General features: G+C 36.7%; 1 protein-coding gene across 1 annotated transcript in view; it reads right to left on the reverse strand.

The window, feature by feature from the left end:
- DCHS2 (dachsous cadherin-related 2) overlaps positions 1–27,665 on the reverse strand; it is a 224,685-nt gene that overhangs the window by 64,810 nt on the left and 132,210 nt on the right. Inside the window, exons 4-10 of the mRNA XM_057496860.1 lie at positions 17,870–18,106; positions 15,835–16,851; positions 12,985–13,172; positions 11,599–11,698; positions 8,364–8,521; positions 6,449–7,292; positions 4,200–4,439 (exon numbers count right to left, since the gene is read on the reverse strand). Coding sequence (XP_057352843.1) covers positions 4,200–4,439; positions 6,449–7,292; positions 8,364–8,521; positions 11,599–11,698; positions 12,985–13,172; positions 15,835–16,851; positions 17,870–18,106 — 2,784 coding nt within the window. The remainder of the gene's footprint in view (positions 1–4,199; positions 4,440–6,448; positions 7,293–8,363; positions 8,522–11,598; positions 11,699–12,984; positions 13,173–15,834; positions 16,852–17,869; positions 18,107–27,665) is intronic.

Below are 27,665 nucleotides of genomic sequence, written 5' to 3' on the forward strand. Positions count from 1 at the left end.
AAAAATAAAACCATGCCTGGTTAACTGAAAGAAGGAATATATACATGAATGAATCCTAAAGTATAAAGGCAACTCAAAGCAGCTTATTTCACAGATGCTCCAGTTTCTCAGATTGTAGAGTCAAAAATATTCTCTGAGCTCCTATGTCATAGCTTGCACTATCTTAGGGGCCTGGGATAAAAGTGAATAAAACATGTCCTGAATCCATGAGAAATCCACTGCCTAAAGGGCAGGCAGACAAGTGAAAAGTTACACAATTACAAAATCATGTATCACATGAAATAAGACTCTATCAAAGTTTTAACACTGACTGTCTCTCAGTGAGTGAAGTTATAAGTGGTATTTACTGGGTTTTTTTGTTCGCTTACTATCTCATTAATTCTAAGACACATTTTTTTTTCTGCACAATTGAACATTTTTGAAGTTAGATGCATTTTATAATTAATGGTGTTTTAGATTAATGAAATAGATGCAACACTGTCATGGCAGTGTTCCTGCCTCACTGCACATGCAGGTCATTGGGTGCAGGGTGCAGTTGTATGTTCAGCTCAAGAGATTTTCCAAGAAATCGCCCTGGTGTAAAGTTTATTCAAGATAAACCCTGATAGAGAACACATCTTTTTATGGAATAGAGAATAAGCTCTCATTATACAATCTGGCATTCTTGTACGGCACTGTACTGTTAAATTATTTGTATTGACCACTATTGAGCAAATGTATCAGATGGGGGTGTGTCATCTTCCCTGGTGGAGCACCCATTCCTCCCAGGACTGGGGGAGGGGAGCCCTTGCTGTAAATCTTTTCTTACTAACAATGGAGTTATTGTTGGTAGCAGCAGACTGTAGCAGTTTTAATATCTTAGTTAAAACCTGGTATTTGTTTTCCCCATTTAATACAAGAAAAAACTCTGGTTAGAACTAGTGTGAGTCATACATCATAAACATTCAATGCTCAAATTCCCATAAGTTTTGAATGCCAAACAACACTGTCGGCTTACATTTTTAAAAACTGCATTGTAGAATGCTAGAAAACATATGTTAAGCATTCTGGTATTAAGTAATGCTATAGTATTTTTACATAATATAAGGTAAACCATTCATAAATTCCAATGTGATGCCAGTTTTGTTAAAATCTTGACTACGTCATTTCTCATACATAATCCTGTTTCATTGCTCTAACTGAACAAGCAAAAAAAAAAGGATTGAAGAAAGGGAAATAGGTTAAAATACATGTGGATACCCACAAATTCACATGCATTTACACAACCACTTGCTTAACACATCTGGCCTCATTAAAAACACTGAGATTTCTAGTAAACTGAAATTGTCTCCAAAATATGTGAAGGTATATAAGACTCATGAAGATGCTAATGTGTATTTCAAACATCCATAAATGCAAAGCCAGAAAAACAATAATTTGGCACCTAAATTCTCTGTCTGGCAAGCCATAATCTCTAGAATAACGAACTTTCAGTGTAATTTAAGTAACAGGTTGTAGACTATTCATTCTAAAAGGGCATTAACACTAAGCATTTTTAACAGTAAAAATCAGAAAGCAGATTCATGGTAATAATCTTTAGTTGATACAAGCAAAATTTGAGAGACATTCTTTTCTCTCTCAACATTAAGCAAAAGAGATCCTTTCAGTACAGTCCACTACAAAAAAAAACAAACTAACTAATAAGCTAAAATAAGATCAAGGGGAAGAAGCATTTTACATACTGGATTGCTAAATCATACAACATCAGTAACAGGTTTGGGAAATGATTTCTGTGTTGCCCAGAGCCCTATGTTGCTCAAAGTATACCAGAGAGCACTATAGGAGAACTTTACTGAACTGGAATTACTCTGAAACACAAAGTTTATGTATATTTTCTGTTTTTTCTTTCACCCTAAGAATCACACTACCAGAAATGTACTAAATAAAACTCTTTAAGCACGGGTTGAGATCAACAATTGTTAACAAGCTACAGTCAGGTGTCTGTGAGCCTAGTAAGAAAAATTCTTTGATCACACTGCCCCACTCTGGTCAAAGAAAAGAAAATTAGGTTCGTTCTTGAAAGTTTTTGTAGCATCATTATGTACAAATTCGTGTAAAATGCATTGCATTAAAAGATGATGTTTTCCAAAATGGCAAAGCAACTAAATGGTATGTGATTTAGTTTAAAAGCTTAAGGAAATAAATATTTTACTCCATTGATGAATAATTTCCATAGAAACATCTATAGCAATTCTTTTACAAAAAGAACAAAACATGCTGATTATGTAATGACAGTTGCAATATACAAATGTGTATTTAAACAGATGGGCTTATTTATGTATTCTAAGGAATAATATTGCTAAATTAAAATATTTATGTTACCCAAAGTAATCTACAAATTCAATGCAATCCCTCTAAAAATTCCAATGTCACATTTCACGGAACTAGAACAAATAATTCTAAAATTTTAGAGAACCATGAAAGATCCCAAAAAGCCTAAGCAATCTTGAGAAAGAACACAAAGCTGGAGGTATCCTGATTTCAAACTCTACTATAAAGCTATAGTAACCAAACAGTATGGTAGTGGCATAAAAACAGACACACAGTTTAGTGGAACAGAATTGAAAGCCTAGAAATAAGCCTACATATATATGGACAATTAATTTACAACAAAGGAGCCAAGAACATACAATGGAAAAGGATGGTCTCTTCAATAAATGGCATTAGGAGCGCTGGACAACCACATGCAAAAGAATGAAACCAGACCACTATCTTACAACATATACAAAAACCAACTCAAAATGGATTAAAGACTGAAATCATAAAATCTCTAGAAGAAAACATAGGTGGAAGCTCTTTGATAATGGTTTTAGCAACACTTTTGTGGACTGGAATACAAAGACAAGAGAAACAACAGCAAAAATAAACAATGGGACTAAATCAAACTTAAAATTTTCTACACAGTGAAGGAAACCATCATCAAAACAAAAGGATAGCGTACTGACTGGGATAAGATATATGCAAATCATATGTTCAGTAGGAGTTAGTATCTAAAATATGTAAAAAATTCATACAACTCAACAACAATAAACCTGATTAAAAAAATAGGCAGAAGATCTGAAAAATCATTTTCCAAAGACATACAAATGGCCAACTTCAAAAAATGCACATAGGAAGATGCTCAGCATCATTAACTATTAGGGAAATGCAAATCAAAACAACAGTGAGATATCACCTCACACCTGTTAGAATGGCTACTATCAAAAAGACAAAAAATAACAAGTGTTAGAGAAGATGTGGAGAAAAAGGAACCCTCCTATACTGTAGGCAGGATGCAAATTGGTGCAGCCATTAGGGAAAACAGTATGTAGATTCCTCAAAAAATTAAGTATAGAACTGTCAGATGATCCAGCTATTTCACTACTGGGTGTTTATCTAAAAATATGAAAACACTAATTTGAAAAGATATATACACCCCTATGTTCACTTCAGCATTATTTACAATAGCCAAGATATTGTAAACAATCTAAATGTCCATCTACGGATGAATGAATAAAGAAGACTTGATGTATAAATATACACAATAGACTGCTACTTAGCCATAAAAAAGAATGAAATTTTTCCATTTACAACAACATGTATAGACCTCAAAGGTGTTGTGCTAAATGAAATAAGCAGAAGGAGGGAGACAAACTACTGTATGATTTTACTCATATATGGAATCTAAAAAACAAAAACAAACAAAATACACCTTATAGATACAGAGAACAGGTTGGTGACTATTAGAGGGTAAGGGGGATAAGGGATGGGAGAAAGAGGTGAAGAGGGTCAATTGTAGGAGATAGCTGATCACTTTGTAGTGTATACAGATGTCAAATTATAATGTACAACTGGAAGTTGTATAATTTTGTATGTATATTTACATATATATTTATATACATTATAGATATTTATATTCATATAAAATTGCATATACTGTATAATTAATTAGGTATTAATTAGGCATGTATCACTCTAAGTAATAATGAAGGTCAATACAAGTTAAGTGTTATAAAAGCACACATTATCTTTGCATGTGCGTGTGTTTTTATGTGTATGGCTATGGAAGCGACATCACAAGTTTGAGATAACTAGCAACTGTTTTCATTTTCCTGGGCCATAACTAGTTGAAATTATGTCCAGTTTTGTTTTTAGCACTAATTTCCATATTTTTAAGTTACCTGAATCTCTGTCCACAGCTTCAACCCTTGTGACAAACTCCCCTGGATTTTGGTTTTCTTTAACTAAAGCTTCATACAGGTGCTGCTTAAATACTGGTGACTCATCATTTACATCGAGAACAGTAATTGTCAAAGTCTGGGAAGAAGAAAGTGCTGGTATGCCATCATCCCGGGCCAGAAGGGTCAGAATGTGCTGAGCTTTTACTTCATAATCCAAGGGACAAGTCGTCGTTAGTAAGCCTGATTTGAAAGGGAACACAAACAATGTGTAATAAATATTCTTCAGAGAAGTCATGCTTACTCTACTGTGCCTGACTTACCTAACTTGCTTAAACTGCAGAAATTTTTTATTAAAGAGTAAACCTGAATAAGCCAACTTTCAATTTATATATTATCTAGAATCAAAAGATTAGATTTTTAGTCAGGAGTGGCCCTAATTTAAATGATAAAGATAAATGAGAATTCAGAAATCATCTATCACATACCGTTATCTACTGAGATGATTACATCACAATTACTTATCCACTCAACATCTACTTTCATTTAAAAAACTAGTGTCTAGCAATATACATTTTCATGTCAAATGACACTTTATGTTTAAAAGTGACCAAATTACAAAAAAATGAGGGTGGTTAAATTTTTTAAGATATCAAGCATTTGTTAAAGGATTATAGTCTCTTTATGCCACTCTCAGTTAAATGTCTTTTTTATTAACAAAAAATAGTAAAGACTTTATAACAGACAATAAACTTCACAAATTAAATATGCCTGCTGCCATTTAAGCATGTAATGCATGTAAGCAAAGTGTTATAAAGACTTGCACACAAGATTCAGCTGTTACATGAGTTCGGTTGGCACATTTCTTTCTTTTAGGATTGACGTTTGATTCTTTAACACATGTTCATCCTGTAAGAACTTTTCTTTAAAGAATTAAATAGGCTTACTGATTCAGATTTATAAAATAGTTTTTCAGTGATTACTTCTCACTTTATACTTCAGGGCCAAAATTAATTGAAAACTTACTACGTCTTCTTAATAAGAGATAGGAGCCTCATGAGAGGCAAAATGCATTGTCTCATATGAATGCATTCAGCAACTATCATTTTATGTCTTTGAAAAATATCTCAGTTGAAATAGCCACTCCAATTGTTAAAGCGTCATGATACCTATATTACTGAAACACAATTCTAGTTTTATTCATCCTCTTTAACAATCCAAAGTAGACCTTTCTTAACCATTTTGGAAAACATTTTAAGTATTGCTGAAACAGGTCCCTGGAGACCCCAGCTCTAACAGAAATCAGCAACCGAGTCTGGACTATCTCTCTGTCAGTGGGGTTTTAGGTGGTGTTCATGCATGCCTCAGAATGGAACCATATGTACAGGATTTAATAAATATTTTGATGAAAATTTCTAACAGTACATAGCCAAACTATACTCATGACTTCTAAATCCTACACAGAGTCCCATTCCAAATAATGCTCTTACTAGCAGCTGTGCCAAATATATACAGCTGAGATTTTTTTCCTTAAAAGCCATGTAGAAATGACTTTATTTTTTAGAGAATGAGATGGCAGTCCATCTCATCAATATGTCCTGAAAATCAAGTTGAGGGAAGTTCATTTCCAATTTCTCAAGAATGACACTGTACATATAATCTTCCATCAAACTACATCAAAACTTTCACAGATGTTATCTGGCCACATGGTGTCGGCAAGACCAATGAAGTGACAGTGATTGACATTTCTGCAAAGTACTTGATGGTGAGTAAATGCTTCTGCAAAACCAAAATGTTACAGTTGATGGAGAAGTAAAGGTCTTAATACCCAACGCAGTCCAACCATTTAAAAATGCATGCCCAACTATTTACAAATATGTTTATATTATCTTAAAGATACATTTCCAATCTAAAGTCTTTTAATAATGCTGTCGATTAGTTGTGTTCGACCTTGACTCACTTTTGGTATCATCTCCTACCTTGTGAGGACGCATAATGGAGGCAAAGAAGTTTGCAACTGTACACCCATCCCGTGAAAGGTGAGTGAGCTCCAAGCATGGCCCATATTAATAAACAAGAAAATCACAGTTGGTTCTCCGAATACAATTTCTATACCTCTCATATATATAAGTTGAACAATAAATCAAGTCAGATTTCTTTAAAGTTTATGCATTTTGAGCACCATCATTTTTTAACAGAGGAGAATGGAAAGGATAGCGGGAGGCTTGAGGCGCCAGTGACCCATACGGTACCTGATGCCTCGTCCAGCATAAAGGCCCTGTGTTCATCTCCCGAGAGGATGCTGTATGTTACTCTTCCGTTCCTTCCTTCATCGGGATCTTGAGCAGATATGTGGTGCACCAAGGAGCCCGCCATGGCATCCTCTCTGACATGGGCGATGGGAAAAGACATGAAAGTGGGGCTGTGGTCGTTCACGTCCAAAATCACTACTTGCGCCGTCAGCGACCTCAGTCGCCGGTCCGTCACGTTCGCAGCCTGGTCGGACGCAGTTACGGTCAGGACGACGGAGGGAACTCTTTCTCTATCAAGGGGGGACGCCGTGACTAAAGCGCCAAAGGAGGGGTGGATGATAAACGGATTGGTTCCAGGGTGGTGGGATTCAATGAAGTATTGTATTCTACTGTTCAAAAAACTTCCATCTCCATCTTTGGCATTGAAGACATGCACCAGAGTCCCTATAGGGACATTCTCTTCCACACTTATCACAACGAACTGCTCTTGGAAGGACGGGGAATGGTCGTTCTGATCCTCCACATCGATACTAAGGAAGACTGTGCTATTCAGGGGAGGGGTTTTGCTAGGGTCTTTAATCACCACCCTGACGAGATAGTGAGATGTCATTTCATAATCAAGTTCCTTAGAAAGGAACACGTCCCCTGTCAAGCTGTCGATTGCAAAGTGACTGTCCCTATCATCTGCAGCAATACTAAAATGTAACTTTCCATTAGGATGATGTGGAAGGTGATCAGGTGACTTTATCAAGCTCATTATTTTTGCAGGCTTCAAGTTTTCTGGTATAACTAAATGTCTAATGTTCTGAGAAATGACAGGTCTCCCTTTGGGTAGTGGGATCACCTGAAATAAGAATTAAGAGGAGCTGTTAATTTGATGTATCATTTAACAGGTTTATCAAATACATGTGATATTATTATTTTGGAAGTTAATTCTTCCATTGTGATATACATATGTTAATTGGTCAGGAATGTCTTTTTCTGTTATGGATTTCAGTGTGTCACTGAAGACTGAAAAATTGTATAACATCTAGGAGATAAGAAAGTACAGAATTTTCCATTTCCCCATCTAGTGTGTGAAATGGTATTTGGTGAGGCCATGCTATAGTTAAGCTGAACTATAGTCTTATGATTCTTCAGTGAGAATGTGGGATAGCTAGTTCTCCAAATTACCTTAAATTCTGGAGACCAATATATCCAGATTGCCATCTGTATACATTTTTGTATCATGTGTCTTTGTTTATCTGAAACCAGAGACCTGAGGTATTACAACATAGAATTTTCTCCTAACTCACATATCTTCAATCAGTAAAGAATATAATTTGGAAACAGAATTCTCAGGGATATATATTCTTGACTGTTATACCTATATAAATATTACTAGTTATCATGTGCATGAATGAATAAATCTAGCTATGCACAGTCATCTTGCTTTTGACCGGTTGCTGTGAATTCTTTCCTATGGTGAAGAATTCCCACAACTTGTCTGCTCATTACAACTAAAGTGAAGCCTTAAAATATGTATCTTAAGTGACTTTTCCAAGTTACAAAAAACTATGTGAGTTACTAATGGCCATTTTCTTTCATATAAGTTTCTCCTGCAAATTCACTAGGTCTTACAAGTGGGAAAAAGTAAAAGAAAAGACAATTTCTGTTCTTAATGAACAAAACAACATAAATGCCCATATATAGTGGTGAAGGTAAATATCTTGTCAGGAACTTTACAGAGTTAAAATATAAGAAGTTGAGTCTAATCATTTTTTTTGAATGATAATAAAAAGGCACACATTATCTATAATTCTGTCTGAAAAAAGCATTCATGTATTTAATTTACCTTTACTCTATGCATTTGTATAAAACTCAAACAAAACCTTCATAATTTCCTTCCACATTTTATGGTGATGATGGGACATACCTGAATATTAATAACTGCCCGTTCTTGTAGAGAAGATACTCCCTGGTCACTGGCAATTACAGTCACCGTGTAGGAAGGTCTATAATCATGCGAAAGTATTGTGGTTGTTCTTATTTCACCACTGTTGGCATCAATCTTGAAGTGGTCAGAGCTATCCTCTGCCAACACAGAAAAACATTAAGAAATTAATGTTAATTGACAATTCAGAAAGCAGAGAATTAATTAATCCATGTATATCTCTTATAATTGAAAGAGACATTTGGACATAAAAAATATTAAAAATATAGACAGACAAGAAATGTAGCAGATTTTTAAAACATTTTGTTATGGAAATTTTCAAACATAAAAAAGTACACAGAGTGATATAGTGAACTCTCATGTGCTGGTCACCTAGCTTCCTTAATTATCAACTCATGGCTAATCTTTATTCCTCATTCATCTATTTCTCTTCACCATCTACTTTTGCAGCAAATGCCAGAAATCCTATAATTTCTTTTGCATATATTTCAACATACATTTCTAAAGGTTAAGGATCATTTTCAACATAATCATATCGCCCTATTATACTTTTAAAAATTAATGATTCTTTAATATCATCAAATATCTGGTCAGCTTTAAAATTTTATATCTAGTCAGCCTTTAAGTTTTCAACTGTCTCATAAATATCTTATTAATTTTAGGTCAAATTAGGTTCAACATAAAGTTCTCATTTATGGTGCTCTTCATTCTGCATTCCTGGTTTTTTTTTGTTTGTTTTTGAAATTTTTTGCTGAAAAAACTGGATCCTGAAGTTTCCTATGGACTAGATTTTGCTCTTGTTTATCTCTAACATGTAGCTTAATATGTTGCTCTGTCCTCTGTGTTTTACTGAAATGGGGACATAGATTTAGAGAATTAATCAGATTCAGGTTTAATTTTTTTAGGCAAGACCACTTCATACATGCTCTTCTGTGCTTTGCTTCCCTTCAGAAGCACATGTCTGTCTCTTTTTGTGAGGTTGATCTCTGCTGATGCACAACCTAGATACTGTAAGTGTTGTAAAGTACAGATGACCCTTGAATAAAGTCAGGGTTAGGGGACTCCAACTCCCCACTCAGCTGAAAATCCATCTATAACTTTTGCCTCCCATAAAACTTAACTACTAAAAGTCTACTATTGACCAGAAGCCTTACCAATAGCATGAACAGTCAAGTAACACACACTTTGTATGCTGTATGTATTATACACTGTATTCTTACAATAAAGTAAGCTAGAGAAAAGAGAATTTTTTCAAACTGTTATGAATCTCCAAAAAATTTTTCCAATATATATATATATATTTTAAATCCATATATATGTGGACCCATGCAGTTCAAAACAGTGTTGTTCAAGAGTCAACTATATAATTTCTGAATCTATCATCCTTTCTTCATTTATTAGCTGGAATATGTTAATGAAGAGAAACCTCCCATCATCTACTTTTTGGTGACCCAGTGCAAAGTCAGGATAAATGCTTGATGCTAAACTTTTATTCAACAGTCTTCAAAATAATGGGCTGGTTCATTAGTATCCTCCAGTGCTCCAATTATGATAAAGTTTTATTTAGTTTCTCTTTCAAGAATCATTACACATGGATTTAAGCATATTAGAAGGTTTCAGTCTATTGCTATTATATCCTTATTGATGTTCAAATTGTCCTTTGAACACTGGGATACTCTTAAAGCTGGTTCTGAGCCTTTCTAGCACAATCCTAGTGGTACCTAGTCGCCTCCTTGTCTATGGCATGCAAAACCTGTACAGACTCATCTTGTAAATTACCCATGACCTGGGACAGCTTTTTCTCCAAGGACTCCTGGTCCTTTAGGTAGAATGCCTTTGGGAGGCTGTCCTCTGACCAGGAGAGTGGCTCATTGCTTCTGTGTCAGTCATTGTTTCTAGGTTGTTTGCAGTGGGACAGAGAATACACATATACACACTAAAATATGTCAAGTTCATATTGATACTTGTAATTCAAACTGATTGCCACAGAGCTTTAAATAATGGTACTATAGAAGAATTATACCTTAGTATGTTGATCTGTGTGTGTGTGTATCTGTAGCAGGCTCATAATCTCTGGAAAATCTACCATATCATCCTTAGGATGTGGAAGCTTCCCAAGCATGAACATGACAAGCTTTTTCATTTTGTTCCTCTTTTAGATCTTTCATTAATATTTTGTAGTTTTCTACATAAGGGTCTTGAATATCTTTTATTGAAATGTCCCTGCCTATGCACCTAATCACGATAATCCTGATTTGGGGAGTTTTGAAATTTATATAATATGAGGGGCCCTCTTTAAGAAAAACACAACAATATTACAAGTATAAATTGTTCACTGCACCCCTACTACCATCCCAGAAGAGCCATAAAGTGAAGGGCCCTGAAGTTTAAACTTCATTATCTTTACGGTAAATCTGCTTACACTCTATGGTTTTCTTTGTTACAGTAAATGAGATTTTTTGAAAACCTGATTAGTTTTAAAAATGTTAGTGTTTTTTAGTATGTTGACATTGTTGCCTGACGTTTTCTATGTTATTAATGCCAATGGTTTGCCATCTCTTGGGTTTTCTGTGTGGACAATTAGATTATCTGCAGGTAAAGACAGTACTGTCTCTTACTTTCCTATGTTTGTGTCAAACATGACAAAGCAACGAGCATCTTTCAAAATGGTATAAAACACAATGGCAACTCAACTTAATCACTGAAGTCCATCAGTTCTGAATGAAGCCTGTGCTTCTAAAAGAAAAATGTAAACATAATCCCATCACAGTAAAATTATTACCTACACATACACATATGTGCACATGTGACATTTTCTAGGTAATGATTTACTCTAACCTTAAGCATATTTAGTCTTCACAGAGATGCATAGGTATTTGGTATTTATAATCATATTTCTTTATATTTAATACCAATTTGTATCTACTATTACATGCAGTGAAAGTTAATTTGCATTCCAGATTATTGAAAATTATTCATTTAAGGTGGATGGTTGGTTGATTCCATTATGAAGAACATAATGGAAAAACTATTATGATCTTACATTAAGCTTTTAAATTCTTTTTTTAGAAATGAAAGTGATTCTAGACAATAACTAATGTGTTTCGTATTTGATGTTATCTTCAATGTTAACTGTTTTCCCGGAAGAATATAGATTGTTGGTAGGCAAAAAAGGAAATTCAAAAACCCTTAATCCTTTATGGATAGTGACTTTTACCTGAAGATGCTGAATATGTAACTTCTGCATTATTTCCTTCATCAAGATCCTTTGCAAATACAGTTGTAACCAACATATTTACTGGTTGACCTTCCAGAACCTGTCATTAAAACAAATGGCTTACAAATTAGTCATTGAAATCTTAAAAAGAAATTTCAATGAATCTTTTAAGTGAAAAAATAAAAGACTAGTAGGCATTTTTAAAACTATTTAAAAATACACATATAATTCAAACACCATACACAAGTTGTATGTGTGTAAAGCCATGAAAAGAATCCCCATTACAAATTTAAATCTTTTACTCAATTTGAACAAATTATCTGTGGCATCTGAGCTAATTTTGACAGAAACAAGGAAGTCAAATTGAGTAAACAATCTTAGATTTGGATGTATTTTATGAATTCTAGTACCTTCTCCATTCACCATCTTCTCAGGACACCTTTTAAATGGTCCAAAATATGCTAAGGTTAAACATAAACCTTATTTCAGGAAACACACCTCATTCAGGAAACATATCTCATTAATTAACAGGAACTTTCTTGCTATATTGAAATGTACTTATAGAATTGAACTCCATGTTTAGATTCCTACTGCCCAATTAAGCTGTGGGATATTTTAATGACCTAATTAAGATCATAAGGATAATATCTTAATACTTTGCTTTGGTAGAATTTTCCTTAAATATGGCTTTGGAAGATGAGCTTAAATTATTAACTTCCTCAATGTCTTTTCTGAGTTGTTCAGTATGCCTAGCCAAGCACAATTTGAATGTCCAGTTCAACTGTTTTGGAGTAAAAGCTTCCAAACTTTTTATTCATATAACCATTCATTTAAAAAAAGTATGAGTACCTCCCAGATATACTTATTATGTACATAAACTAGTGTGATAATTATTTATAAGACATACAGAAACATGGAAATGTAAACAGTAATGTAATTAGAAGTTTATGCATGTGCCCCAAAATATTGAATTTCATTATCTTCACATGCACGTCTCTCCACTTTAGAGCTACAATTGTTCTCCTATCTTTAACTATCTTAGAGATGTGTATCAATTGCCTTAAAGAGATGCATGCAAATTACTGGAAAAACAATCCATATCTGAGTATTACTGGTAATGGGTATAATTATGCTTGTACACAACAGGCAGAACTACCTAATTATGAAACAACTGGATATTTGATCCCAAATGGCACACATACCATTTCCTTTTTGAAAAACTTGTGGGTTTCTTTGATATACGCACAATTTCTCGATCTAGAAATGTATGCATTGCCACATCAAGACTGATTTGATAAATTCACACTTTTTACCACAAGATGGTGCTCAGCACAAATGACTAAGAATATTACAAAATCATTAGAAGGCTCTTTCAACCCCACAAACCTTGATGTGTAATTCCTTTCCACTGGGACACTGTGGGAAATATGGCCTGTTGTCATTGATGTCAGTAACTGAGACATAAACCACCATGGTGGCGTTTCGCGGGGGAGAGCCACGGTCTGTCACTAGGACCGTCACCTGGTGATGTGCCTGGTGCTCGTGATCCAGGGCCGCCCAGCTGATAAATTCACCTGGTAACACAAAAACACAAAGAAACAGCAGAGGCTGACACTGCATACTAGAATGCTGACATTAGGAACCACATCCAAACTAATTCACAGAAAGGAAAATGAGATTTGAAAGCTCTGAGTAAAAAGCACAGCTTCCAAGACCACCCGTATTAGTAGTTCGGCTCTATCGTCGAAAGAATTTTCTGAAGTTTCTTCTGAAAATGACACTTTAAATTTGTTGTTCTTTGTATTTCACATTATCTACCATCAACCATGTGAACTAGGGCAAATTATAAAATACCCTGTGGGAATTCAGTGATAAGTCAGAAGATTTAACACAACACCATATCTCCCCCTCTTCCTACTGCCACACAGAACAACGGCAAGCATCTCAGCTAGGTGTCATGGCTTCTGGGTTGGGGTTCCAGTTTCTCTACTTCAGTCATGGAAGGACCTCTCTGACTCTACTTTCTAGGCCCAAAAATGAAATAAACTATTTTGTAAGCTGTAAATTATTACAGGTGAAGCAGTTGGTATAACTCTAACATAATGTCAAAGTATCTTCCTGAAAATCATACGCATTCCTTAGACAATAGTTTGTCTGTTTTATGTACAGTAATTTATTGTCACCTCACCACATATATGTGTAGTGATGGGTAGTGGCTTCCCAAATAACTCTTAATGCTTCACAAACCTTATTTTACATATTCTTGCTCAGAATGGCCTTGTAGGCAATTTCCTTCATGGTTCAGCCACGGAGACTCAGGCATAACACTGTAACTGCCCATTTGCAAGGGCCGTTGGAGGCCAAGTGCTAACTCCAGTAGCCCACCTCCTGCTGCGGAGTTCCACCAGGCATTCCTTTCCTCACTATTTATGAAATTATCTATTTGTGAGAAAGTACACATGAAGCAACTACCACCTAACATTGCTATGTCTAAGATTTTTTGCCCTGTTCATCCAATGAAATAGTGTGTAGAACAAAACAAAGTGAACAAAATAGAAAATCTGGGTAAGTTGCTGAACTGGTGAACTTAAATGCACTGTTTACTGTATCTGTTTAGCATATAAACTATATTTATATGATATTTACAAGCATGATCTTTAACAAAAATCACACACAGCAAGTATGTTTTTAAAGTTCCAAAGTATAATTCTCCTCCGAAAACCCTAAATCCTGAATGGTCAGCCGACTTTTATTTGATAGACCGAATCTGACTGATAAGGAGCAGCTGTTTGGAGGACAGTGGTGAAAAGGAGTGTGCGGCTCATCCTGGGGCTGGACACGGGGCTGCCAGCTCAGGCTTCTGCAGGAGCCAGGGTCTCGATCGTCAGGAAGGCTGCTCAGGGCACCAGGGGGATAAGCCTGCCATGCTCCCCAGGGTGCCCTCAATTCCTCAAAGCCCTGGGGAATGGGAACAGTTCAGGAATATGCAGTGTTTCAAGCTGCTTCATATACTTTAACTCTTTTCCCCTCAAAGCAGGACATGGAGCAGAAATTATCTCTTGTATTCATGGTAAGGAAACTAAGCTCTGAGGTTAAGCTCCTTGTTTCAAGCCATTCAGCAGTTCTAGGAATGGACACCTGGTCTTTGAATCTGGGAGCTGGCCTACTGTTGGAGTCAGAAGATCATGGGGGAACCAACTGTGTATTTTAATTTATTTTAGAATGATAAATTACTGAGCAGAATAGAAGACTACAAAACCACCTAGTACATAGCAGTAAAAAGCAAGCAGGGCTATCCCATATAGCTGGGCAGTTTGTGCCCTGCAAAGGGGGACTCAATTTAGGAGTAAATGGGAGCTGAAATCCAGCTTGCAGTCTTCCTGGTAAGTCACATGCCCTGGTATGAAGCTCCACCTGCTGGTGGAAGGGGCACCACTGCCTAATTCACACTACAAGCACTTTAGACTAAAGGCTTGAAGTTAATCAGAACTGAATCCAAATTCAGTCTCACTATGGGGCAGGCACACCATTTACAAAGGCTACAACATAGTGGTGCTTCCAGGAATTACACAAAGTGGTGACCTCCTCTCACTAGCTCCATGACCTCGGGCATGTTACTTGAGCTTCTAAGTCTTAGTTTCCCCAGCCATCAGGTTGCAGTAAAAACATATTTTGTTTGTAGGTGCTTGCAGATATTAAATAAAGTCCTTATAGACTGTACAATACAAATTTTAAAACATACCATTTTTATACTTAACAATTAGGACTTGAACAAAATTGGTGTAAGTATTTGCCCTTTTATCATGGTTCCCTCACAAAATGAGAATGGGGATATACATCCATATAGTGATTTTGAAATCTTAACTAATAGATTATTTTCTAGCTATATATCAATGACATTTATATCTTATAAAATATTATTTGACACTTACAAAAATCTATATATGAAAAAGAATTTGGAGGAGGAAATTAGAGTCCATACAAGGATTTATTTAGTCTGGTTCTGACTGCACCTCTAATTCAGAATATGAACCATATATTGGCAAAATGTGGGTATGAGGTAAGAGAAATATGAATCATTGTAGGTAAAATTATATTCAATCTTTACATTGTTTTAAAATCACAATACTATAATCAAATAAGGCATTTATTAAAAAGTGTAATTTCCACTTTGGAACTAAAATATTTGAGTCAATTCCAATTTTAAAGGAGTAAGTGGAAGCTACAAAATGCTACCTGTATTAGGATTCATCTTGAAGAATTTTCCATCAGACAAAAGGAAATACGACAGCTGTCCATTCTTTCCCGAGTCTCTGTCAATTGCTGTAATTTTGCCTATTACCCCTTGGGGAAAGGGGCTTTCCTCGACCTTCAAAAACAACACATCATACGGGAAGGTAGGGGAATTGTCATTCTCATCCAGGACATGAACAATTACTGAAGTGCTCACATTTTGTGACACTCTGTCCTCCGGGATCCAGGCAAACACTCTAAAATTGTATGTTCGCGCGGATTCATAGTCAAGCTGTCGCCGCAAATAAATCCAGCCTGTGCACGGGTGGAGGCCGAACATGGCCGAGTCCGCGCTGGGTTCTAGCGAGTACTGAGGCTGCGAGGCTGCGTGCTGTGCGCCAAGCCCGTAAGCCTGTATTTGCAGTACCTGGGTCATCAGTGAGAGAGACTCACTCACTTCCACTTGATAGACCAAATTTTCAAAGAACAAGGATGGGCTCTGCTCTTGTCTTTCGATGACAACAGTCAGCACCAGCAGGGAAGCTCTAGGAGGAACGCCCAGGTCCTGGGCCACGAGCGTCAGCGTGCACTTCGCGGGCGCGTCCTCTCCCAGACTCTCGTTGAGGTACACCACACCAAGCCCTGAGTCCATGGAAAAGCGGCTTGGATTCTGGCTTGCAATGGTGTATCGGATGAAGCCATTCTGCCCACTGTCTCTGTCTTCTGCGCGGGCACGGTACAGGGCTGTGCCCGGCGGTGTGGCCAGGGGTATTTTAATCTCATCAGCGGCCTTGGGGAACACGGGCTGGTTGTCATTGACATCGATTACCGTTATGTTGACCTCTGTGCTGCTGCAGGCCTGGGAGCTGCCGAGCTGCGCCTGCACCGTGAGCACAACCACAGGCTGCGTGTCGTGATCCAGAGGCTTCCGGGTTCGAATGGTGCCTAGCCACTGGTGAATAGAGAACTTTCCATCCATATCACCAGAGGAGATTCTATAAAAAATTGGCTCTGAAGAATCTGGGGAAAAAAGAGAAAAAAAAGAAAAGATAAAGCAGTCACTATATGCCAAAACACTGTCCCTATCTACCGGAAACACTGAAAACTGAACATTAATGTGTGCTACGTCCATGGAGAATGCTATGCAACATCTTACACGTTCCTCAGCAATCAAAGCCTGCTGATTTGCGATGTTTTCATGGACAAAGGTAATGTCCAATGGGCAGGGAGGAAGCCACACATTTCACTGTCTTCATTCATTCTTCTTGCATTAAGTAAAAGGGAAAGATACTCAGAAGATAATTTGGACAACTGTTTTCTATATTTGAGGGAGCCAAGTTCAGTTTATGTTGATGTTTCTCTGTGAAAGCTACCTGTGAATGACAAATGCTTTCCTCGAAAGTTAAGGGGAGGAGCAAGGACACAAAATGAAGGACTAGGAGCAGGACAAGGTCTTTAGGCAGTCTTTCATTTCTAGGAATTTATTCTGCAGAGAAACCTTTCCAAGTCCTGCAAGGACATTTGCTTGAGTACAGTTTGGCCCAGCAAAAATGACTGTAGATGTTCAAATTAATAGCAACAGGGATATAAAATGTTTTATATCTAAGTTGAAATACTTGCAACCTTGTTTTAAATGAGGACCAATTACTCGGAAAACTGTACACCATACAAAATGGGGAATAAAGATAGTTGTAGAAAATAAATGTAATAGGATGTATTTTCATAAAAAAATTAAAAGGTGCATGTGTGCATGTACGTGTGTTATGAGGAGTGGGTTATAGGAGATAAGTACTTTCTACATTATAATTACTATGTACTATTTTAAACTTTCTTTTAAAAGTACCTATTACTTTTGTAATTAGAAAAATAAATTATAGGCTAGATATAATGTTGAAAGAACAAAGAGCAAGCCATAGATTGTGTGGTCTGCATTCTTTTTATGTGGAGAGAAGGAAAGATGTATTCAAGATTGTAAAGCCTAAGAAAATACAGGAAATGTTCCAACAATGGATTTCAACAGAGCATAGGAAGTACTTACTCAAGGACTCTTTTGCTTTCACTGTTCCCACAGGACTGTCTTCAGGCACATCTTCGTAGACTGAGAAGGTGTACTTCAGCCTTTCAAATTCAGCAGGTGCCAGAGATGTCTGAAGAATGTGTATAGTGATGTCAGCATTAATGACAGATGTGAGCCCGCCACCATCTCGAGCACAGACCGTCAATGAAAGGGTAGTGGAATCCAAATGACTAAGAGTTGATGTTAAGTAAATAATTCCTGGGTAGGAGAAAGAAAGAATGAAAGACAAAAACAGATAACATGCAATGAACACTGATGACCAATAGTCACACCTGATCTGTGAATTCTGCTGTGACATTAATTTTCTGTGTCAACTTGACTGGCTCATGGGTGGCCCAAATATTTGGTCAGATATTACGCTACATGTTTCTGTGAGGGTGTTTCTGGATGAGATTAACATTTCAATGGGTCTTCCAAGTCAAGCAGTTTGCCCACTCTGATGTGGGTGGGCCTCATCCAGTCTGTTGAAGGCCTGACCCTCCCCTGAGTAAGGGGTCTTCCTGCCTGACTGCCTTCAAACTGGGACATGGCATTTTTTGCTGCCTTTGGAATTGAACTGAAACATTGATCCTATCTGAATCTTGAGACTGTCAGCCATTGGACTAGACCTACACCATCCATTCTCCAGTTTCCCAACTCACCTGCAGATCCTGCCACCTGTTTGTCTCCATCGTCACATATGCTAATTCCTTACAATAAATCTCTCTCGTATCTCTAGATATTTATTTTTATATAAATTTCCTATTGGTTCCATTTCTCTGGAGAACCCTAATATGTCTACTTTCCAGTCAAAGAACTTGCGCATATTTGCAAAATGAGCTCCAAATTCTGTCAAGGAAGCAGTATTTTCCTAGAGTTTAAACATTAGAAGTCTTGGAAGTAAATCAGTTCACCAGAAGAGCATGAATTGGTTGCCTTTGGTAGGCTTTACAGCTATACCAGCAGCCCAGGGCAATGCAATAGCAGAGTATACCTCATAAGCCAGTTAACCTAACACAGGATTGTGGGGCAATCACTGTCTGCCTCAGCACCATGATCTGAAATCCACAGCATGGAACTAAAATTTCATCTTCTGATATATTTGCTATCTACACTGAACTAGACCACGGAGGGCAGTTCTCTCTTTTAGCAGATTCCAGTCTATTTTTATTAGTGAGAAGATGTAGTATTAATGGCTGTAAGTGAGAAAACGTCAATGAATGTTAACACCATGGGGAACCGGAGTGGCAAGTCAGGCTTACACACAGTGTGTGAGAGGAGAAGGTGTTAATGGTTAAGCTGGGGAGAGATCCAGTAATGCTCAGAAAATGAACTATTTAATACTTTAAAAGCCAATTATTAATACTACCCTTGGTATGCTAGTTAGAAAACACAGAAACAGATCTAACATAACCAACCTAAAAAAATGAACATGTCAGTTTTAACGAAAATTTAAAAAATCATGCAAACTTATTAAATGACTTTGCATACAAGTAAATATGGCTGAACTTTATGGAATCTATCACAATACAATTGGCCATAAGTACTAAATGAAGGAATGAATGCTGCAGTCTCTGCCAGTTTATAAGAGGCTGGCAAAACATCAGAATTACCAGTTTTTGAGGTACAAAAAAGTTGACACCATTCAATTTCCTTCTTTTAAATCAAAATCTGCCTTCCTACCACTCCAACCCCTCATTCCTATTTCTACTAGAAAGTTAATGAAATACATCTTATTTCTCTTTGGTATAATACATAACCAATAACTAGAGTCAAATATCTTGTCTGAACTGCTGCAGGCATAACATGCTGTTTTCTTTACTAGTTCCTTATGATTATAATATGTTTTTAAGTCATTTCACTCATGGTTCCTGTCTCCTGAATATGATCCAATATTGTGAACACATGGTTCCAGATTTAATCTATTACAAAGGAGAGCATGAACACTCTTTATTAGAAAACTTAGAAAATATTAATGTAACCAAGTATTATTATGCCAGTTTTCAGCAACCATATTAAAATTTGGGTTCATACTGATTTGGTGGTTCACCAAGGTACTCAATACTTATCACATAAATTTCTTAGATCTTTCCCATCTGTTACTGATGAGCTCTAAGGATTATTATTAAAGTCTATGCTTGATAAAAAAATGAAAACTCAAATAATACCAAAGCATCTGTCTACAGAAGAAAATGGGAAGCCCTTCTACCTCTGATCATTCCCCACTCCCCGGCATGTATTTTTTCAGAGCTAACTCAATTTCAATTACAAAGAAAGCTTTAAAGGTTTCATTTTCCACTCTCGATAATTACAACAATGAAAAGATTAGTTCCTACCTTAGCTAGGCCACAATCTGGTCTTTCTGCCTCTAGACTGATTCCTTCTAAACCAATTTTCATACTTGTATGAGAATAATCTTCCTAAAATCCAAAACTAGAAATATCAGGACCTCCCCAAGTTTTCAGGACAAAGCTCAAATGCCTTCTCTTCATACACCCAGCCATTTGGAAATCTGCCCTTTTTCACCTCTGTAGCCCCATCTCTCTGTACAGTACCTTTTGCTCTAGGCACCGTGAACTATTTATAATTTCCAGAATAGAATTTGCTCTTGCATTTGGATTACTGCATTCTCTTCCTGGAACAACTTTTCAACTTCTTTGACGTAATGGTTTCTAGTCATTTTAAAGCACAGCTCAAGTTTGACCTTGGGCAGGTGGCCTTCTCTTACCCTCCAGTTTGCTTTAGATGTCATTCTTCTATGATCCCATAGTGGCCTGTGTGTTTCTCTATTATAAACTTACCACATTGTATTTTAATTTACAGTTTTTATCTCTCTTATTATTAATTCATTAATTTATTCGATCATTTAAAAATAAAATCAAAAGACAACATTTTGAAAAGATAAAGACAATAATTTAGTATCCCAATAATAAGTGAGTTCTGCAAAGAAATGAAAAATACAAGTAAACTAAAAGCTAGGTTAACAGTGAGTATGGGCAGATAACCCAGTTAAGAAAGAATTACATGAGTAAATGTGATAATACTCAAACTCACAAAAAATAACAGAATGCAAAATCAAAACAATCATCTCTCATTTTTATCTGTAACGTTTGCTAAAAATTTAGTGATAAGAGCCAAATAAATGATGTGTCACATATGTACATTGCCCAAAAGTCACTTTTGCAATATTTATCAAACTGCTCATATTCAATTACTTAGAAATCTACCCTCTGGTTATGTAAGTGCTTAGAAATAAATGGAGAGGACATCCTCTGCAATATTACAAATGACTTTAATATCCATCAAGAAAGGAATGAATGGTCTAATCAGTTGTGGTATGTTAATAAAATAGAATGCTGATGTAGCATCCAAAACGAATGAAGAAAATATGCACATTTTCATCTAGACGGATTTTACATGCTACATTTTATATGAAAAACAAGTTGTAAAAAGGAATCTATGGTATCCACGCAGTGTGTTATAAAAATTTAGCACTGCGTAAACACTAAAAAAAAAATGATTGTATATCTCTACTGTGAAAAATTCATGAAGTGCTACTAAGTGAGAATGTGAGATTACAGAACAATATTTAAAATACAATTATAAACACTAACATGCATACTTTGTGTGTACCCTCCACACATATGCAGAAAAGTATTCATGCTGGAAAACATGGAAAGAGCTGAACAACTAAAATATGAAGTCATCTCTGTGGGTTCAGGTTATACTTCTTACATTCCTGTAGTTTTAAATATGCTGTGGACTGAATTGTATCCCTCCCAAAATTCATATGCTGAAGTCCTAGCCCCCAGTATGGCTGTATTTGAAGTAAGGAAGCAAGTAAGGTTACATGATGTCATAAGGGTGGAGCCCTGCTCTTACAGGATTAGTGTCCTTCTAAGAGGAGACAGGAGAGAGCTTGGCTTCTCCACTATGTGAGAAGGCCAAGAGAAGGCAAACCCAACCAGCCAGGGACAGTTCTCTCTGGGAATCAAATTGGCCGGCACCTTGATCTTAAACTTCCAGCCTCCAGAACTGTGAGAAGTAAGGTTCTGTTGTTTAAGCCCACTCAGTCTAATATTTTACTAGAGTAGACTGAGCTGACCAACAGAATATGTTAACTTTGTAACTAGAATATATATATCTATATATATAATATAGATATATTATATATAGAGATATATAAAACAAAATATTAAGGTATTCAGAAAAAGAAGATGTTACCAAAAAATATACTACCTCTCTTTAGAACTATATAGGAAACCTGAATTCTATAGTGGAGAATGCTATAGACTGGACATTAAAACATGTGTCTTTAAAAATCATTGCACAAACTCCTCTCTGAAAATAGGATTCTTATTATGTAAAAAGTTTCAAGGATGTGTTTCAATGGAAATTTCAGAACCATCAGATGAACATAATTGGAGAGCTGTATTCAATTAAATGAATCCCTGAGGCTGACAAAAACATGCATGTGATGCCCAGATAAAAACAAAAATTTTACGAATACTTAAATTATCAACAAAATGAGCCACAATAACATATGGCAAATTGTGAAACCTAATAAATATCTGTACTATATTCACTCTGCTATTTAAAAACATATTATCTCTGGTGAGAATCATCTAGTATTTCATGATTCTCACCCCCAAGTCCCCAAATTGGTATTTTAAATTGAGATGATTTAACAATAAGGTTTGGAGTTGCAGTGATTTGATATAAGCAATAAGTAACTTATATGTTACTTTCATTATCCTATCCTTGTTAGCACACAAGATGTTATTCCGTGTAGCAAAATTAATTTTCTTGTTATTTTAACAACATTTCACTGATGAATGTCCATCTTATTTGCCATATTACAGATTCTAAACAAATTTGAAGGAAAGCAACAGGGGAGAGAAAGTGAGAGTCTGTACCAGGTATAGTTATGCAAACATAACTGCCAAGAACTTCTCTCCTTAAGAAACTGGTCAAACTGATCAATAACTACATGTACTGCTAAGAAAAATGATTAGAAAGAACCGAGAGTTACAGAAGAGCATGAGGTGACACACTTTAAAGTTAGATGTAAACAGAGAGGCACGACACAAACATTAGTCAGCTGTTATAAAGACATTAATCAACTTAGCCTAGAATATAGCTACCATTCAGAGAAATGAATTATGTTGGGGGCAGGTCAGGAGTCCTACTTCCCAAAGGGAAGTGCCTTGTTATGGAAAAACAAAAAATTTCAAGCCAAACAAATAAGATTGTATAAGTGTCTGGCCATACAAAGTGATTCCTTCCAATTTTTCATTAAGCTTTGAAAAGAAAATGCCTGTTATCTTATTCCTCCATGTCTCATTTCACAGAAGGCTTAGAAGTAATAAGGCGATTGTTCTAGGGTGTCTTCATTAAAATATTTTTAAATACACTTACATGCACACACACACACACATACACATATACATATATATATATATACACATCTATATATCTGTCTATAAATCATCTATATCATATATAAACATTTATATCTATATAAATAATCTATATCTCTATATAAATGCTATTCTACCCCAGATTTTTCTGTAATGATGCAGTAGTCAATACTGTATGAACAAGAATTGCCAAATTCCAAGTAATTTTTCTACATCCTGTACTCCACTGACTTCTGTATGTGCCCACAGACTAATGACTTAAACTTGTAATGGTTTTTCCTTCCTCATCTCTAAATTAGGATGATGATAATCTCTCAATAATACCAGACAGAATTAGTTCCTGACTGAAAGTGCTCATTTCTTGACTTAACTATTTCCAAAAGCCCAAAATTTTAGAACTTTAATACTTTTTAAAAAAACTTTTATTAAATGAAAGCATTATACGCAACTAGGAATAACCCACCTGAAGGAAAGCAGCACAGTTGGTAAATGACTTGTCTTTGAACGTGCAAGGCTTTGTCGCACTGATACAAAACAGCTTACGACTCAGAAAGACCTGAGCAGAGCCGCCAGGTCATTTATTAATAAATATTCATACTTGCATATTCAACATCCTCTCTTGTTTATTTAAATATATTCGGTGCATAAATGTTCCAGCCAGGAACCAATCAGGAAACCAGAAACCATGCTGGGTATTTGGGAGGAAATTTAATTAAAAGACTGACAATACCAATATGGAAAGCTAAAAGAGTAAAAGGGGAGGATCTTCCCTAGGGATGCAAGAATCAAAAGGAAGAGGAAGACGGGCTGCAGTGGGCCATGGCAGACAGCCCAAAGCTCCCCATCTCCTTGCGGCTTGTGAATACGTGTTTGAAGGAATGAGTCACAAGTGGTGCTCAAACCTTCCCTGGGCAAGGCCGGCAGGTGCTCAGACCACGGGGGGAAGCTGCTGCCACCCTTGAGAGGCCACAGTAAGAGTGATGATGCTCGCCGCCCGAGGAGCACTGCATGGCTGGTGGAGCCGGAGGCGGCGCCTCTGAGGAACGTGTTCTCACACACAGGAAACGTGACTTGACAATTGAAACTGTAAGTGAAATTTTTTAACAGGGACACAGATAAAATCTTATAGCGAGAAGAGAAGAACGCCTGTGAACCTAGAAAGGAATCATTTTTAGACTGATAGCAGACTTCTCAATGGCAACAGACATTAGAAGTTAATAAAGTAATATTGTAGAGGTTCTAGGAAAAAAAATCTGCCTTTCAAGAATGGTCCACTCAGTTAAGTATTGTATCAGCAGGCTAGAAATTCCTGCAGGTGTCACTGTTACAGTCTTGAGTTTGAAAGCAGTCTAGAGGTAGACGCCTTCTTCCTAGGGGACCTCAGTCTTTTCTCTTAAGGATTTCAACTGATTGGATGAGGCCCTCCCACATTATAGAGCATTACCTATTTTACTCAAAGACCACTGATTTAAATGTTAACCACATCAAAAAAAAGAAAAAACAAAGAAAGCCTTCACAGCAACATCAGATGGGTGTTTGACCAAAAACTAGGTACCGTAGCTTAGTCAAGTTGACACATAAAATTAACTATCACAAGAATAAAATAAGATCAACACAGACAGAAAAGCTACCTCTTACAGACCATCACTGGAAGAACTACTAAAGAGAACTTCTGTTTTCTAGCACTAGACACACTAATTCTCCTCCTGAAAGCAAGTGCTGCAAAATAAAAAATAAAAATATATTCCCTTAAAGGCATCAATACATTGATAATAAAGGTGGCAAAAAATTAAATAGTGTCAGGAACCCAGAGAGTAAGCAGCACACTGAATTCAGTTTTGGTCTTCCGAGTATGTGCCAAACCCTAGTGTCCTTGACCATTTCTTTTAAAGACTTTGTGATGCTCAGGGAGCAGAAGAAAAGACCGGAGCCTTTGGAAATGGGTGCAGGCTGGAGATGGAAAGTATGGGAAGTCTTACAGAATCTTCCTCTGATAAAATTATGTCCACAAAGTTTTCTTAATTTTCAGTGTAATGGTGAAGTAGAAGTAAACCCCTGCCTTCCCAGTTGGCTTGAAAGAAAATTGCCTGATTTAAAACTTGACACTAAATAGACAGGGTAAAAATTTCCTTTGAACAACCTTCACATTAGTTTGTAGGCTGAATGCACAATGTAAGATGATGTGGAAGTTTCAAGCCAAGACTTTAGATTAAAATGGTATGGACTGGTCCTTTCCTAGGGCACATGGGCAAGACAAGCACAGACATTTCCCAGAGGAACCCATGTTCATTTACAAGACTCAACGAATTTTCTCAGGAAAAGATCTGATCCCACAGTAAAAAAAAAAAAATCACAAAACACATGAGGAAATTTGTTAACATGAGTGAGACTGAGTACCAACAGCAGATTTAGACTGGGAAAGACTTCAGAAAATATAAATGGACAACATGCTGTAGTTAAAAGACAAAAATTGCCAGAATGGATTTCAAAATAAATCAAATCACATGTTGTTTATAAGAAACACAACTGAAAGAAAGAAAAAGGATATGGACAGGATGCAAGTGAGAGATGGACAACTGGATGTCATCTCCTTCCTCGTGGTCCTTAACTCGTACAATCTTCTGATACACAATATCTCCTCTCTTATGCTTGGACTGGTTCCTTTGGTTAAATTATAGTTTTCATTTTGCCTTTCCTAACTAACAATTCCTTCGATTTTGACAATGGTCCTTTCTTCTTGTCAAACTTCCAAGCATTTCTCTACTTAAGTACTAGGCTCTTTATTCCTATTCTCTGGAGGGTCTTACAAGGTATCCCCTGGTCCCCTGCATCAAAATCTTCACTACTTGTAAAAACAAAAAAATATTCAGGCTCTTATGTAGATATTCTGATTTCTGGATGTGGGGAAGGATTTGGGAATTGCATTTTCAACAATCTCCACCAGGTAGTCCTGTATACTCTAAAGGAAACCACTGCTATATATTATTTCCATCAAAATATTTGTGTGTTTTTTTGTGGCACCAATGGTGACTTTATCCTGCTTTCTCACCATGCCCTCTGACCTCAGTTAAATTCTGTACCTCTTTTAGGTAGCACTTCCCCTGGGGCATTTGTCAATTAGACCTCAGTTGGACCATCAATCACCGAAAATTAAGAAATTATGTATGGTTCATTGTCTTTCATTAATAAATCAAATTAGTCACCATGCCTATGTTCTTTTCCTCTTAAAATATCCTCAACATAGCTCCTTCCTCTCTGTTTTTATTACTATCTCTTTTGTACAAATCTCATTACCTCTGGATTATTATAATTTATACCCTATTAATTAATTTATATTCCCTGTTCAAATTTTCTAGTCTTATAGTCCACCTGGTACTCTACTCCCAGGGTAATTTTCCTTAAATATCACCATGACATGTTAGCACTCAAAACCCTTATGTCATTCTTTATTTCCTATAATAATCAAATCTAAACTTCTCTGCCATGCTTCTGAATTCCTTCATAAGTCACCCCACTCAGTGTAGCTCTCTACCAGCCTATAGCCCATCTCTCCACTGCAGACAGGACAATCTCCGGCTGTCATTCATACATGCAACAAGTACAATGACGAAGCACAGCTCACGGATGCAATCATAAAGCAACTTAGTTTCTCTCCTATTTAAGTTTATTTTGTACACATAGCTGTTCTGCTGCTGCCCCTAAGTGAAAATTCAGGAAGCTCCTACAACTTCTGCAATCACTACCAACCAACTACACTTTCTTCTGTTACTTGAAATCACAGAACAGTCTCAATTAATAATTAGAATGCAAAGGTCCATTAATTATCAAAACCCCAGACTTGAAGCTCAGGTGGGGGACACGCTGCGGTGAGCAGCTCCTTCTCTCTCTCCTCACCTGGCTCTCTTCCCCCTCACCTTGCTCACACAGGATGAGCGTCTGGGCCATGGAGGCTTGAAGCACCAGGAAAGAGGGGACGGAGGGAGGAGCAGGAACAGTTACTTGATGGCCACTGTTGTGAGACAGCATCGGAGCTCTTTGGCCTGGGCAGTTGTTTAAAAATTCCTTTCTCTTATGGATGCTTTGTGGCTTTTTCAGAGAAAGCTTCAAACCTCAAATCTGAGGCTGCCTTAATGCGGGTGAACACATCTCTCTTCAACTGTTCACTTATTCCCTCCACGTCTTCTGAAAAGCTGGCAATGCTCAGAACTCTCCCCCTGACCTTTTCCAGGCAAGATCTGAAATAACACCATTACCAGCTCTTTCCCTCACAAATGACCCACATCCAGGAGAAACCATAAGTACTCATTGCCCTTCCAAACTCCCGGAGTGCAGTTTGTCTCTCCTCCAGAAACCTCTCC

This window comes from Manis pentadactyla, chromosome 1 (genome assembly GCF_030020395.1).
Source record: "Manis pentadactyla isolate mManPen7 chromosome 1, mManPen7.hap1, whole genome shotgun sequence".
Lineage (NCBI taxonomy): Eukaryota > Metazoa > Chordata > Mammalia > Pholidota > Manidae > Manis > Manis pentadactyla.